The sequence below is a fragment of the Brachypodium distachyon genome, chromosome 3 (genome assembly GCF_000005505.3).
Source record: "Brachypodium distachyon strain Bd21 chromosome 3, Brachypodium_distachyon_v3.0, whole genome shotgun sequence".
NCBI lineage: Eukaryota > Viridiplantae > Streptophyta > Magnoliopsida > Poales > Poaceae > Brachypodium > Brachypodium distachyon.
In genome coordinates, this window is record NC_016133.3 from 46,660,773 (window position 1) to 46,673,121 (window position 12,349).

Sequence of the window (12,349 nt, forward strand, 5' to 3'; positions counted from 1 at the left end):
ATTTCGGCCAAATTATACCGCAAATTACACGGTGACGCAACCATAAACCTTCCGCTGCCAAATCTTCAGCATCGACAGCAAAAAAAAGAGGCGAAATATGATATTCTCTTCGTCCCATATTAAGTGACTCACATTTGCTCAAATATGAACAGTGGCGGACTTAGGATAAATTTCAAGCTATGACGGAATTTACACAACAAAAAATAATGTACTTCCTTCGATCCATAATAAGTTTTGTTGGTTTAGTACAAAGTTGTAGTGGGCTAAGTTCAAAATTGTGACACTTATTTTGGATAGAGTGGTGCAATGCAACTGTAGAAAAGCTCACTGAAATACTAGATATGTATTACTCTATGTTCAACAAGCATAGTAAAAATCCAAAAGTAAGATACATGCATTCAAAATACCTTAAAATTAAAAACATGGAAAAGGCGGAAGATCGAAGGTCTCCATCTGGTTTGTTGCAAAATAAAATAAAATTGGTTGCCCATGAAATATTGCCCACCTGCCTTACATTTCATTTACAACTTTTTGCAAAATTTTTGACAAACTTGGAGTCAAAAAATATCTAACCAATTGTTTGGCTAGCAAATTGTTAGTAAAAATTGGTAGGGCACAAATTGGCATGAACCAAACATATCCATAATGCCCAATAAGTTAGTTAGACGGACTATATACTTTATATATGGAACAGCTGAACAGAATTTTAGGTGTGGCGGCCTCCGTGGCTTGCCATACCGCTAGGTCCGTCCCAGAACATGAATGTATCTATATCCAAAAAACGTTTAGATACATGTAATATTTCATCGTATGAAACGGAGGACTAGTTTAAATAAAATGCATTGTTGCTACCCGCAGAAAAAAAACATTTTGCTCGTGCAAACTTACTCTAGGATCACGCACGTTTTTGGGCCCGGCCTTTTCTAGTCTTCTTGGGCTATGACGCAAGATAAACTTGATGTAAGTTGCCCAGGGTTAGCAACTTAGCATTGTCCGTTCTGGGCTTCTCCGAAGACTAAGACGCGACCTCAAATAAAAATGTAACGTCAGTGGCCCTTTTTATCATGGGCTCATAGCTTTTATAACCAAGTTCCTTGGCAGCCTGCAAGTGGTGCCGGCCGTGTGTATCTCGTGATGTTTCGCACTGCCACTGGTGTCTTGTCTTTGTATCTTATACCAGTAAGTGGGCGCGTTTTGGGACCTCAATTTTAACTTTTGGTTTATAAGGCACACAGACACATATTTAGGTGCTTTCGTTTTTGCCTTTTAGTTTTATACTTGATATTGTTAGATGATGGTGTAAGCAAAAAACCAAAATCACCTAAATATGTGTTTTTTGGCTTATAAGCCAAAAGTGAAAAAACAGTTTTAAACCCAACCAAACAGGGCATATATCTTATCCGAAGAATCTTATAAGTTTCTTGTCTTTTTTTTTGCGAGTACATAATTGTCTTGTCTAGATCCGTCCCATATTAAGTTACAAAATATTAAATGCATCGAAATGTTTTTTGGATATAGATACATACATATTTGGACAAATTTGAGTCACTTAGTATAAGACGATAGAGTATTGCCGAGTTTATCCTTGACGTATTGTCTTGACTTGTGTCTTCTTACTTCTATACTAAGATCAAGGCATGACATGTCTGAGTAACAAGACAGTGCAATAATAGTAATCAAGAACGATTTTTTCACTAAAACATGGGTCTAACTCTCAAGTTTTCGTTGCAAGAAATCTACCAATAGAAACCACTCATAATTTAGTTCCAAACCTGTAGTAGTTCGAATTTATATATATCTGGAAAAAATAAGTAAAGAACCCATCGGCTCGTGGGAGCCTCTGTCTGGGAAGCTTCCGCCTTCCGGTCATGCCTCCCGGCGTAGCGCCTTGGGTTTTCTACTCCCTAATCGTTCATTTTGTTTTTATACATTATTATTCATGCCCTGTTCTTAGAGAAAGTTAGAAACCCCTCTCCGAGTGGACTCTAGCGTAAACGGTCACGCTATTTAGGCTTCTCGAGAGATGTGTAACGTGCCAGTACAAGTCGTCGCGACGTGCCAGCCTATTATAGCCGCCAGCCACGCACGGTTAGAAAAATACGTTCGTCACATGCGCTGCTGGATGCGATAACAGCCACGCATTGATCGGAGAGAGAGGAAGACTAGAAAAAAGTTTATGAGACGATCGATATACACGATGAGTAATTGATCGGATAACGATATGCATCGCATATCGAATCGGTCGTGATATGTGAATTTTGACGTCTCAGCAGATGATGCGTGTTTCTTTGCTTCCGTTGCTCGTCATAATTCTACTCTTTCTCAAAATAAAAAAGGCGAATAGATCTACAATTCCAGCCGAGGCGCGGTCGGTCGTGCCGGATGATCTTCCTGACAGTATTATTTTTAACGGGTTTCTTATTTAGAAGTTGTCTGATTTTTAATTAGACATAAGTTGATGTGCGTGGTCGTTGGATTTTAATCCAACGGTAACCGTGAGAAATGAGAGAGTGGAGATGACTCTCAAATCTTAATCTAACGGTTCTGATGCGGCAACTGAAATTAAAGACTTATTCTTAAAAATTAGGCAACTAAAATATAGCTACACCATTTTTCTTAAAAGACAATGCGGACGGAGATGTTCATAAACACGTGTGTATACTCACCTTTATAAACACATGTACCATTTTTTGGAGATTTTGACGTTGAAGAAATCACCACACGTACACTCGCGGTTGATCGATTTTTCAAAAAGTAGGAAACATGCCTGGCCTCTGCACACCATTATATTATTTTAAGTTCAATCATCTGACCCAAAGTGAAAAATTAGATAGAACAGAACACCAACGTTCTAGCCACCAGTTCACCACCCAAACTGGCTGAAGAACTGTCGCTGTTGATAGATATATCACTGGCATTGAAAGACCTATCATCTGTTAAAACCTGAATAAATTCAAATAAGTACGTTCACCCATGCTAAAATTAGGTCTTGAATCTAAGTTGGTTCTACCAATAAAACCTAAGTTGTGATTTTAAATCCAAAAGTTAGGTGCTACTCTTGTGACTTTTTTTTTTACAGCATGCTACTCAAGAGAAAGTTGGTTTTTTGGGGATTGATAATGGAAAGATCGAAACTGGCGCTCGGTTCGCAATCGGTCCTGGTTTGTAAGATATGCTGACACGGCATTCGTTGTTGCCGACATGGATAGTACACCCTCCATTGATTTTCATAAGCCAAAAGCGAGCTCTGAGTTTGCTTCCCAATATCTATATAATTATATATTATGCAAATCGTCTTTCGCGGCATCTTGATCTTGTTCTTAGCCGCCGGGTCAACGCGCGCACGGCCGGCCGATGTATACAGATCTCCCCGGCATGGGGCGCGCTGCTGGCTCGATTACTGCCATAACCGGAAGACAATACAAAACAGAGATTGTGCTAGCTCTGTAACAGCAAATCGATCCCGGTCTCCGCGACGACGTCCCACCTGACAGCACGCCCCCCCACGCGCGGCACCAGCACGAGCCAGCAATATTCGAGCACGAGGGATGACGACCTCCCGTTTTCCAAAGTGGAGCTGTTTCGTGAAATTTCTGTGTTAACGCACGGAAAGAGCTCCACGCATCAGCTGCTCTCTTTTTTTCTCCACGATTGACGTTTATCTTCTTCGTTTTCTTTTCTTTTGAAATTGAAGCTGCCATTTATCTGAACTGCACGACTTTGACTTACGAATCATGCGTACTGTCCGCAATTGAACTGTACACGGTACGGCGAGAAAATTCAACGCGCTCCGTTTTTTCGTCATAGGCAGCATCATGTGTTTGAAATCAAGTGTTTGTTTACTTACGATCGAGAGTCACTGTCGAATTTCGATTCGTCGGTTTCCTAGTACTCCTACCCGTGCGTGCAATGATGCCCTGTCAATTGGCCCGGTGTTGTTGATCGTGCAAAACGTGACCTTATTTTGAGCAATTAACCGGGGCCGATTACTGACCCTGCAAAGCTATTTTCCGATTGCAGGATTGGTGTACCCCGAGTTTCCCACTTTTCCCTCTACTATCTAATGAGTAAGTCAACAAAATCAAGTGCTTCACGTTTGACCGATAAAAAGGCCAAAGAAGATATACATTTGAACGATTGGATCTGCACGTTTTCTTTCTTTTCTTGAGGTTGTTTGGAATGAACGGAAGACTTTTTCCTTCACGGATTCTCTGCGCTACATTTCCTCGGTTTAAAAAGACTGAAATCGTATCCCCACAAAAAAAAGACTGAAATCATACGGTCAGGTAATATTGTTCCTCTTTCATATAGTGTGGATTTGTAACGACGTCCACTCATACTTTTCACTTATACTTTTTAAACCTACCCTTCTAAATTCAATGTACAGCTTTAGAGGTCAAGTAGACTAGAAATTACTCGAAAGAAAAATAGACTAGACATTATTGTCCTTCCATAGTGTGAATTTTGCACACCAATTACAATGGCGTCATACTGAGGACCATACTCTGATATATTTCTAAAAAGTATAACATAATCAGAAGCAATGAAAAAAAATTGTGTGACACGACAAACCTAGCTACGGAATTTCACAAGAAAACATAATGTATTGTGTCGTCTTCATCCGCAAAGGACACAAGTAGTCATTTTATTTTACCGCAGACAATAGCAGGGTGTCCTTTGATTAATTAAAGAGTAAGTTTTCAGGCCATCCGCAAAGGCTGACTTTTGAAATTTGCGTCGAAAACGTATTGGGGAAGATGTCATGGCATCTAACTAGTGGCCCCGGGTTATCGGAAATGCCATCAACCAGCTTAATTATTGAGATTAGGGTTTTCTGAAACCAGTTGTTCTAAAAGTTGCAGTTTTGTGAGACTATTATAAACAACCGTGGTTTTGTGAGAAAACTGTCACAAAAAGTGTGGTTCCGTGAAATTTACTCGACTCTTAAAGCAATTGGCTTAGAGTTAGCTAAGAGTTGACATTTTTATCATTGTACAACATCACATTTAATGCTAATGAGATACCGATACAAAAGGTTGTAGATGTGAACTTATGATTTTTTTTCTTTGCATACATTGTGTGGATGTAAACTTATGATTTTTTTCCTTTACTATTTTCGGTATTTTTATGAGTCGGATGATCGGAAAGAGAACGTTGACTCTCATGTAGTCCCGGAGGGGCGACCTAGAAGAGTCAAACCCTAGCGGGCACCGCCACCCTCTTCCCATCTCCTTTCACCTCGCCGCTTGAGAAGGATATTGGGCAAAGCCCGTGTGGCCAATGGTGATCAAGGGGACCGCAAGATATTTCATCGAGTGGTTTTCTCGCAAGGAGATGACTCATTGTCGATGATCTTGTGGGGAGATGGCGCAGTCATCGGCATGGTACTCATGGGTATGCCTCAGAGATGGAGGCGCGAATTCGTGATGCCCAATCAATTGGCGTTGGTAGGCCTTGGTGCATGATCTGGGCCGCAATTTTCTCGGATGAGCGGGTGGTGGGTGGTGCAGCATTGGCTGAGTGACAACGCCATGGGTTGGGACAACTGCTCTTTCCTGGCGGAGCCGCACAAGGGTACAGCCCGAAGGCGAGCGACGACTGCATTAGCGGATGTCCTCTTCTTTGCATGGATCTGAGGACAAGTGCTTCAGACCAGGATGCAACCATCCATAGCATTGCTCCATTCCAACATTTTCTCCCATGACACGAATTGACCAAGGGTGCTGTTGTGGGAAAGTCACGGCAGATGTCATCGTAGGTGGCTCACGTAGGGTGGAGCTTTGTGCGATCGGGAGTCTAGCAATGACAAACAAGCACATGAGGTCGATAGTTAGGGTTTGAGTTACAGTGATCTCGACCTCTCGAGGGTCCTATGTAGACGGTTTTATAAAGACAACCGACCTACCTTAAATTGGTTACAATGTTGCCATAACCTAGATTGATTCGTTACTAACAAAAGAGATCTCATTCCATATCTGATCTTGGGTTAGCTTACCCGAGATCCTCCGAGCCACTAGACTTGACTCACATCAAGACTTGGCCTGGTCATGGCTCGGCCTTGATGAACTTATATCCTCGCCTTGAGGCTGCCCGACTGGGTATCTCCACATCATGTGCCCTGTGTGTCACGAGTACGCAAGTTTGGGTGCAGGCATTGGTTACACTTAGAGATGGTGGGTGGCGTCACGGAGGATTTGACAACAAGTCCACTTTTTTTTGGGTGAAAACCCATGATCTCATCCTCTTGGCTACATCAAACATTGTCGATGTACATGCTTATTGTCCTTGTTGAAGGTGTTTGTTTGAAACTTGGCAACAACGGCATACGGACCACTATCTTTCTTTGAAGGCCTTGTCTTTGGAATACAAAGCTTTGTATTGATCCCATGGTTCCCCCCTTTGGATTTGGTCCCGCTAGTTGGTTTTTGGTAGATTATGGAGAAGATGGCCATCGTGGGGCCAGTTTAAAACAGATTGCATCCAATGATTTTTTGTAAGGTGTTTTGTTTGGTTTTAAGTTTTTATTATGGAAAGCTGGGTGTGTAAATTCGAGAAATTCAAGAATGCGGAGGCCGGAGACTTTCCTTCGTTTAAGAAAAATAAAACTGGTTTTTTGGCTCCAAGCTCTATGCAAGCAATTTCCGTATTTAATGCTTCAACAAACAATCTCTTTTGTAAATAAACCACTTAATTACACTCTCAAGTCTCGGTAAGTCCGACTAATATTCCGCACAAAAAAAATTCCCGACTAATCTGCCATGCATCATGCATTTGAAGTTATGTATTATCGCCGACTGGCCGCCGGGTACAAAATTCTGAGCAGGGAGCCCCAACCACAAAAACTCGTTAGAAAATTCATCCGATTGCTCATACTACGCGCTAACCCGTGGAGGCATGAAGTATTATATATAGACCTGGACTCCCCATTGGTCTTCTCGCCATCCATCCCTGTCTCTCACAGCTCGTCTTCTCCCTCTTAACTGCACACGATGGGGGCTCAGAAATGGGTCCTCGCGCCATGCGCGGTGCTGCTCCTCCTTCAGCTCGCCAGCGCGTCCCATGTCATCCACCGGAGTCTCGAGGCCGAGGCGGCGTCGCCGTCGATTCCGCCCTCCATTGTCAGCCCCCTGCTCAGGACGGGCTATCACTTCCAGCCTCCCATGAATTGGATCAACGGTAAGATACTGCTGCTGAACTTTTCTGAATCTTCGCCTGCTCAAGCTCTTCTCGGTCTTCAATTCAAGCTAGCTATAGCTTATATGTACACGTATAAAGCTACAAGCAGGCAGCTTACAAGTATACATGTCAGACCATTAGCCATAAATGGGACGGAAGAATATATCTGCAATGCCCATGCTAATTTGAGATGTGTGTTTTCGTCCTCGTAAGGACATGAGTATTTAAGAGGGAGTAGATATATAGGTAATACAAGCTGTTTAGTTCTGGTTGATTTGTAGCCAAGTGCGTTAGTTTGGAGAGCAAAAGATTGCGGCTTGACAAGGGCGTATCAAATGAATGGATTTTTTTCAGCTGGCCGGAAGTGTTAGTTAGGGAGTTCTTGTAGCTGTTTTTCTCTCCTTGAGAAAAGTCAAGCTGCAGGGTCCAGTTTTCTCGGTACGTAGCCGACAACGATGAAGTCTTCCAGTTCACCAAGCCCAGTATAATAATAATATGTATAGCATATCTGTATTTATTCATTAAGATAATGTTTCGTGTTTGCTCGTTTAGTGATGCTTGGTTCTAAGTTCTAACAACACTTTTTTTCTCTGTTCTTATGTCCGCTTCTGATTGCTGGGACGGCAAAACTCATCGATTCCAGATCCTAATGGTATGACTTCTTCAATCCATTTCTTGTAGTTGTCTTGTCCCTGTCTTGCATACTTACAAGATCTGTGTTTCTCAGAGGAAAAAAAAACTGTGACGCACGTTGCAAGTTGTGTAGAAGCAGGCCTGTGTAGAAGTGTAGGTTTACCGGAGTATCAAAGAGAAAAAAGACCATGCATATATTTCTGTAGAAGACTCTAAGAGAGAAAGGAGAGTTACTATTCAAATTGTACATGGTCCAACTCCACATGCCGCAAATGCATAGGGTGTTGGCGTTCTGCAATAATCGACAACAGCTCCAGCTTGCAAGCAATATACTAATTTGCAACTGCAAGCGAACATTTGACTAAGAAATATTTACTAATTCGATCACAAGATAAACAAAATCAAGAACAACGCAACTGTGCTAAAATAGATTATCTTGTAAGCCCAAAAATGTTTTGAGCTCACATGTTTGAAAAATTTCCGGAACAGGACCGTTGTACTACATGGGATGGTACCATCTGTTCTACCAATACAACCCCAAGGGCGCCGTGTGGGGCAACATTATCTGGGCTCACTCGGTGTCACGCGACCTCATCAACTGGATCGCCCTAGAGCCGGCCATCAAGCCAAGCATCCCTACCGATATGTATGGCGTCTGGTCCGGGTCGGCGACGATCCTCCCGGACGGCACGCCGGCGATGCTGTACACGGGGATCGACCGGCCCAACATCAACTACCAGATACAAAACATCGCCTTGGCGAAGAACAAGTCGGACCCGCTGCTGCGCGAGTGGGTGAAGCCGGGCTACAACCCGATCGCCGTGCCGGAGCCCGGCATGAACGCGACGCAGTTCAGGGACCCGACCACCGCCTGGTACATCGACGGGCACTGGCGGATGCTCGTCGGCGGGCTCAAGGACGGCCGGCGCGGCGTGGCGCACGTGTACAGGAGCAGGGACTTCAAGACCTGGAAGCGGGCCAAGCACCCGCTCCACTCGGCGCTCACGGGGATGTGGGAGTGCCCGGACTTCTTCCCCGTGCACGAAGCCGGGGTGCAGAACGGGCTGGAAACATCCCAGTTTGCTGCCAAGTACGTGCTGAAGAACAGCCTCGACCTCACCCGGTATGACTACTACACCGTCGGGACTTATAACAACAAGACCGACCGGTACGTGCCCGACGACGCCAACGGCGACTACCGCCGCCTCCAGTACGACTACGGCAACTTCTACGCCTCCAAGACGTTTTACGACCCGGCCAAGCAACGCCGTGTCCTCTTCGGGTGGGCCAACGAGTCCGACAGCGTGCCGCATGACAAGGCCAAGGGCTGGGCCGGGATCCAAGTATGTACTGTACTCATTTCATCATTCAAGTCGTTGAAATTTTAAATTGGCAACTGATTGTTTGAATTGTGCATGTAAAACTGCAGGCGATTCCGAGGAAGATATGGCTCGACCCCAGCGGCAAGCAGCTGGTGCAGTGGCCAGTTGAGGAGGTCGAGAAGCTCAGGGCCAAGCCTGTCAGCGTGGCTAACAAGGTCGTCAAGCCTGGCCAGAATTTTGAGGTCACAGGCCTGCAGTCTTATCAGGTTAGTGCATACAAAAAATAGTATTGCCAGCGTTTTTGCCATCACGGGCCCCATGAGCAGTGTCACTCTGAAATCTGGTCCATGTCTTATGGGCGACGATTCTTATTACGTGCCCAATTCCTGCTTGTCCTTCTCTGTTTTGGATTCGCAAAGTCACAAGTCCACGGGTTTCTCTCGCTTGCCGTCGCTGCTGCAACTTTCGTTTTCAGACATTTGCATCATGCCGATAGATTTGAATGGTCTTTAATCACCTATATATTATCACGCAACGCCGTGGGGTGCATGCTGGTTGGCCAGGAATTTTACCGTGCACCGATCCTAAGTTTAATTTCCAAAGAAGCTGCTCTTTACTTTCGTCTTTTGTTTTTCTTTGCGTGTGGTGTGACTCTTGAGTCGTGACAACTGCAAATGCAAGTGCAAGCTAATCCGTCAAGGTGTTTTACGTTGCTTTCGCAGTCTGACGTGGAGGTGAGCTTCGAGGTATCTAGCCTGGAGAAAGCTGAGCCGTTTGATCCAGCGTTCAGCAACGACGCGCAAAAGCTTTGCGGAATGAAGGGCGCGGATGTGAAGGGTGGGGTGGGGCCTTTTGGCCTGTGGGTGCTGGCTTCTGCCAATCTGGCGGAGAAGACTGCAGTGTTCTTCAGAGTATTCAAGGATGGATACGGCAAGCCTGTGGTCCTTATGTGCAGTGATCCTACCAAGTATGAACAAATATCCCTCTCATGTCACTCGTGCATCATCTCAACTACTACAAAGCATGGAGGGGGCTAACCCCCCATCACACACATGCACATACATAATTCTTATACGAGAGAAAGTGCTAAATATTGGAGTAGATAGTTTCGTAGCATTCAGCTAACTCGTCTTTGTTTCATATTGTGCCAACCAGGTCGTCTCTTACCTCTGATCTGTACAAACCGACTTTCGCTGGATTTGTTGAGACTGATATTTCATCTGGGAAGATTTCTTTGAGAAGCTTGGTACAAAATCCGTTTACAACATCATTTTGACTAGTATATTTCACAATAGAAATTGTGTTCGCTAACATTTATTTTATTTTTTAGATTGACCGGTCAGTGGTCGAGAGCTTTGGTGCTGGAGGAAAGACATGTATCTTATCAAGAGTGTACCCATCTATGGCGATAGGGCAAAACGCACATCTTTACGTGTTCAATAATGGGGAGACAGATATCAAGGTATCACACCTGACTGCATGGGAGATGAAGAAACCGTTGATGAATGGTGCCTAAGTGTATCAAGTAATCCATTTTCGGGTTTCCATTTTAAATGACCCCTAATGTATATTTGACATCGATTTATTCCACAAAATTGATTGCTCAATGAGGTCCCATTTGATTAATCTAAGTTATTAGAGAATGTATTACGGTTCTTCTGGTACGATGATAGTGGTATGGGTCACTTGTTGTATGAATACAGCGCTGATTTTGTACGCTGTCAAAGATAATAAAGAGCTTCCAATGTTTTTTATACTACAATTTCCCAAGAACTTCTCTTTGTTACCCTGTCACTGGATGAGATAATGCTATCCCGACTACTTACCTCCGAGGAGTTAATTGAGCATTGTATATATGAACCTTTTATCATTATTTCCAATATTTTCGGAGTGCAGCGATGACACGAAGATCATCCTTTATTTTTTTGATCGAAAACTGTAGGGGAGGTTTCGACAGTAAGTCTATTTCATCAACAAAAGTTATGTACAAAGGGATAATTAGAGAGCTAAGGTAAAGACCTCAGCCAGTGAAGAAAAATCATCCTTTATTTTCATCGAAATATTGTTGGGAGGCCCAAGCATTGTGGATTTTATATTAGTAAAGAGCAATTTTTACATGACAACGACCTGTTACGAAGGTCATGTACAAAACAAAATAAAAGGCCGATAACAAGTGGTTGTTTATCCGGACATTTAGAGATTGACTATTTCAGAGACAGAGGGGCCCTTTTTCAAGAAAAAAAGATATTGACTATTCTTTTTTCTTTTCAATCTGGATAACCATATCAAGGTCTTGCTTAATCATAAATCTCCAGGCTGACGTGGAGATCATTGTTGTAACAGGACTCTTCATGGGAAAATAATAATGATTCACCAACCTCTTTTTCTTTGTCCATTACGTTGGAAAACAGAAACTTGGTGCTTCTTTTGGCATTTGTTTGTGTTTATAAACAGTGAGAGAAAAAAGATACGACGCACGGTACCACAAGCCTCTGCTCACACTAGCAGCGATGCAAATATATTCCTCGTGAATCTATAAGAAAAGTATCATTATTCTCGGAATATATCTTCTAGACAAGTTCGTGGTAGGCATGTACTAATAATGGGATAAACAGCGTAATCGTGTTTAAACCAGCGAAGAAAAATGCACACTTGTGCGGGCGATGGTTCCCTTTTCGTAATGAACCTTGATCATCAGAAAAAAGAAGTCATATGTAGCCAGGTCGAGGGGGTGTGGCCTATGACTAATAACAATTCGTTGGCAATCAATGGCATGTGCGATTGCCACCGCGTGGATATGGCACCGCCATAAATCATTGGTAGCCTCTGCAATCCAGTTGAAAAAAAATATGGATTTGCTAAAAGGAAAATATGCCTGCTACCAACCTCTGATCTGGTCAAGGAGAAGATAAATGTGTCAACATGGACTTTGTGACTTAATTTGCATGAGCCTTGTAATTTTGCCAGCTGTTAAATTTGGTGACCTTGATCAGTTGATCTACCTTTTGTTACATTTTTTTACCACGATAGTCAGGTGTACTTAATTATCTTTTCCCTTATCGAAACACTGGAACTAGGTGGCATTTTCCAGGAAAAAAAAAGAAATTATCAATACCAACAAGGCAAAATATCAGATGAAAACCTCCTTTACAAGTGAATAGTGTCAAGTAGTGAAGGAACACTATTCATTGTGATATTTTTTCACTGCAGGTAAAAGA

The 12,349-nt window shown here is 43.2% G+C and overlaps 1 protein-coding gene across 1 annotated transcript; it reads left to right on the forward strand.

Annotated features, from left to right (window-relative positions):
* The first annotated feature begins 6,886 nt into the window (after window positions 1-6,886).
* LOC100821731 (beta-fructofuranosidase, insoluble isoenzyme 1) lies at window positions 6,887-10,893 on the forward strand. The gene is made up of 7 exons (XM_003575030.4): window positions 6,887-7,176; window positions 7,820-7,828; window positions 8,299-9,152; window positions 9,239-9,397; window positions 9,854-10,098; window positions 10,287-10,377; window positions 10,462-10,893. The coding sequence occupies exons 1-7, from the start codon at window positions 6,990-6,992 to the stop codon at window positions 10,645-10,647; spliced, it is 1,731 nt and encodes a 576-aa protein (XP_003575078.1). The 5' UTR covers window positions 6,887-6,989; the 3' UTR covers window positions 10,648-10,893.
* Window positions 10,894-12,349: the final 1,456 nt, after the last annotated feature.

Excerpts from the sequence above, each read along its gene's own strand:
- LOC100821731 (XM_003575030.4), top strand. The coding sequence starts at position 6,990 with ATGGGGGCTCAGAAATGGGTCCTCGCGCCATGCGCGGTGCTGCTCCTC. Across the intron at positions 9,153-9,238 it reads AGGGCTGGGCCGGGATCCAA|GCGATTCCGAGGAAGATATG; the intron begins GTATGTACTGTA and ends GTAAAACTGCAG. Across the intron at positions 10,099-10,286 it reads ATGTGCAGTGATCCTACCAA|GTCGTCTCTTACCTCTGATC; the intron begins GTATGAACAAAT and ends TGTGCCAACCAG.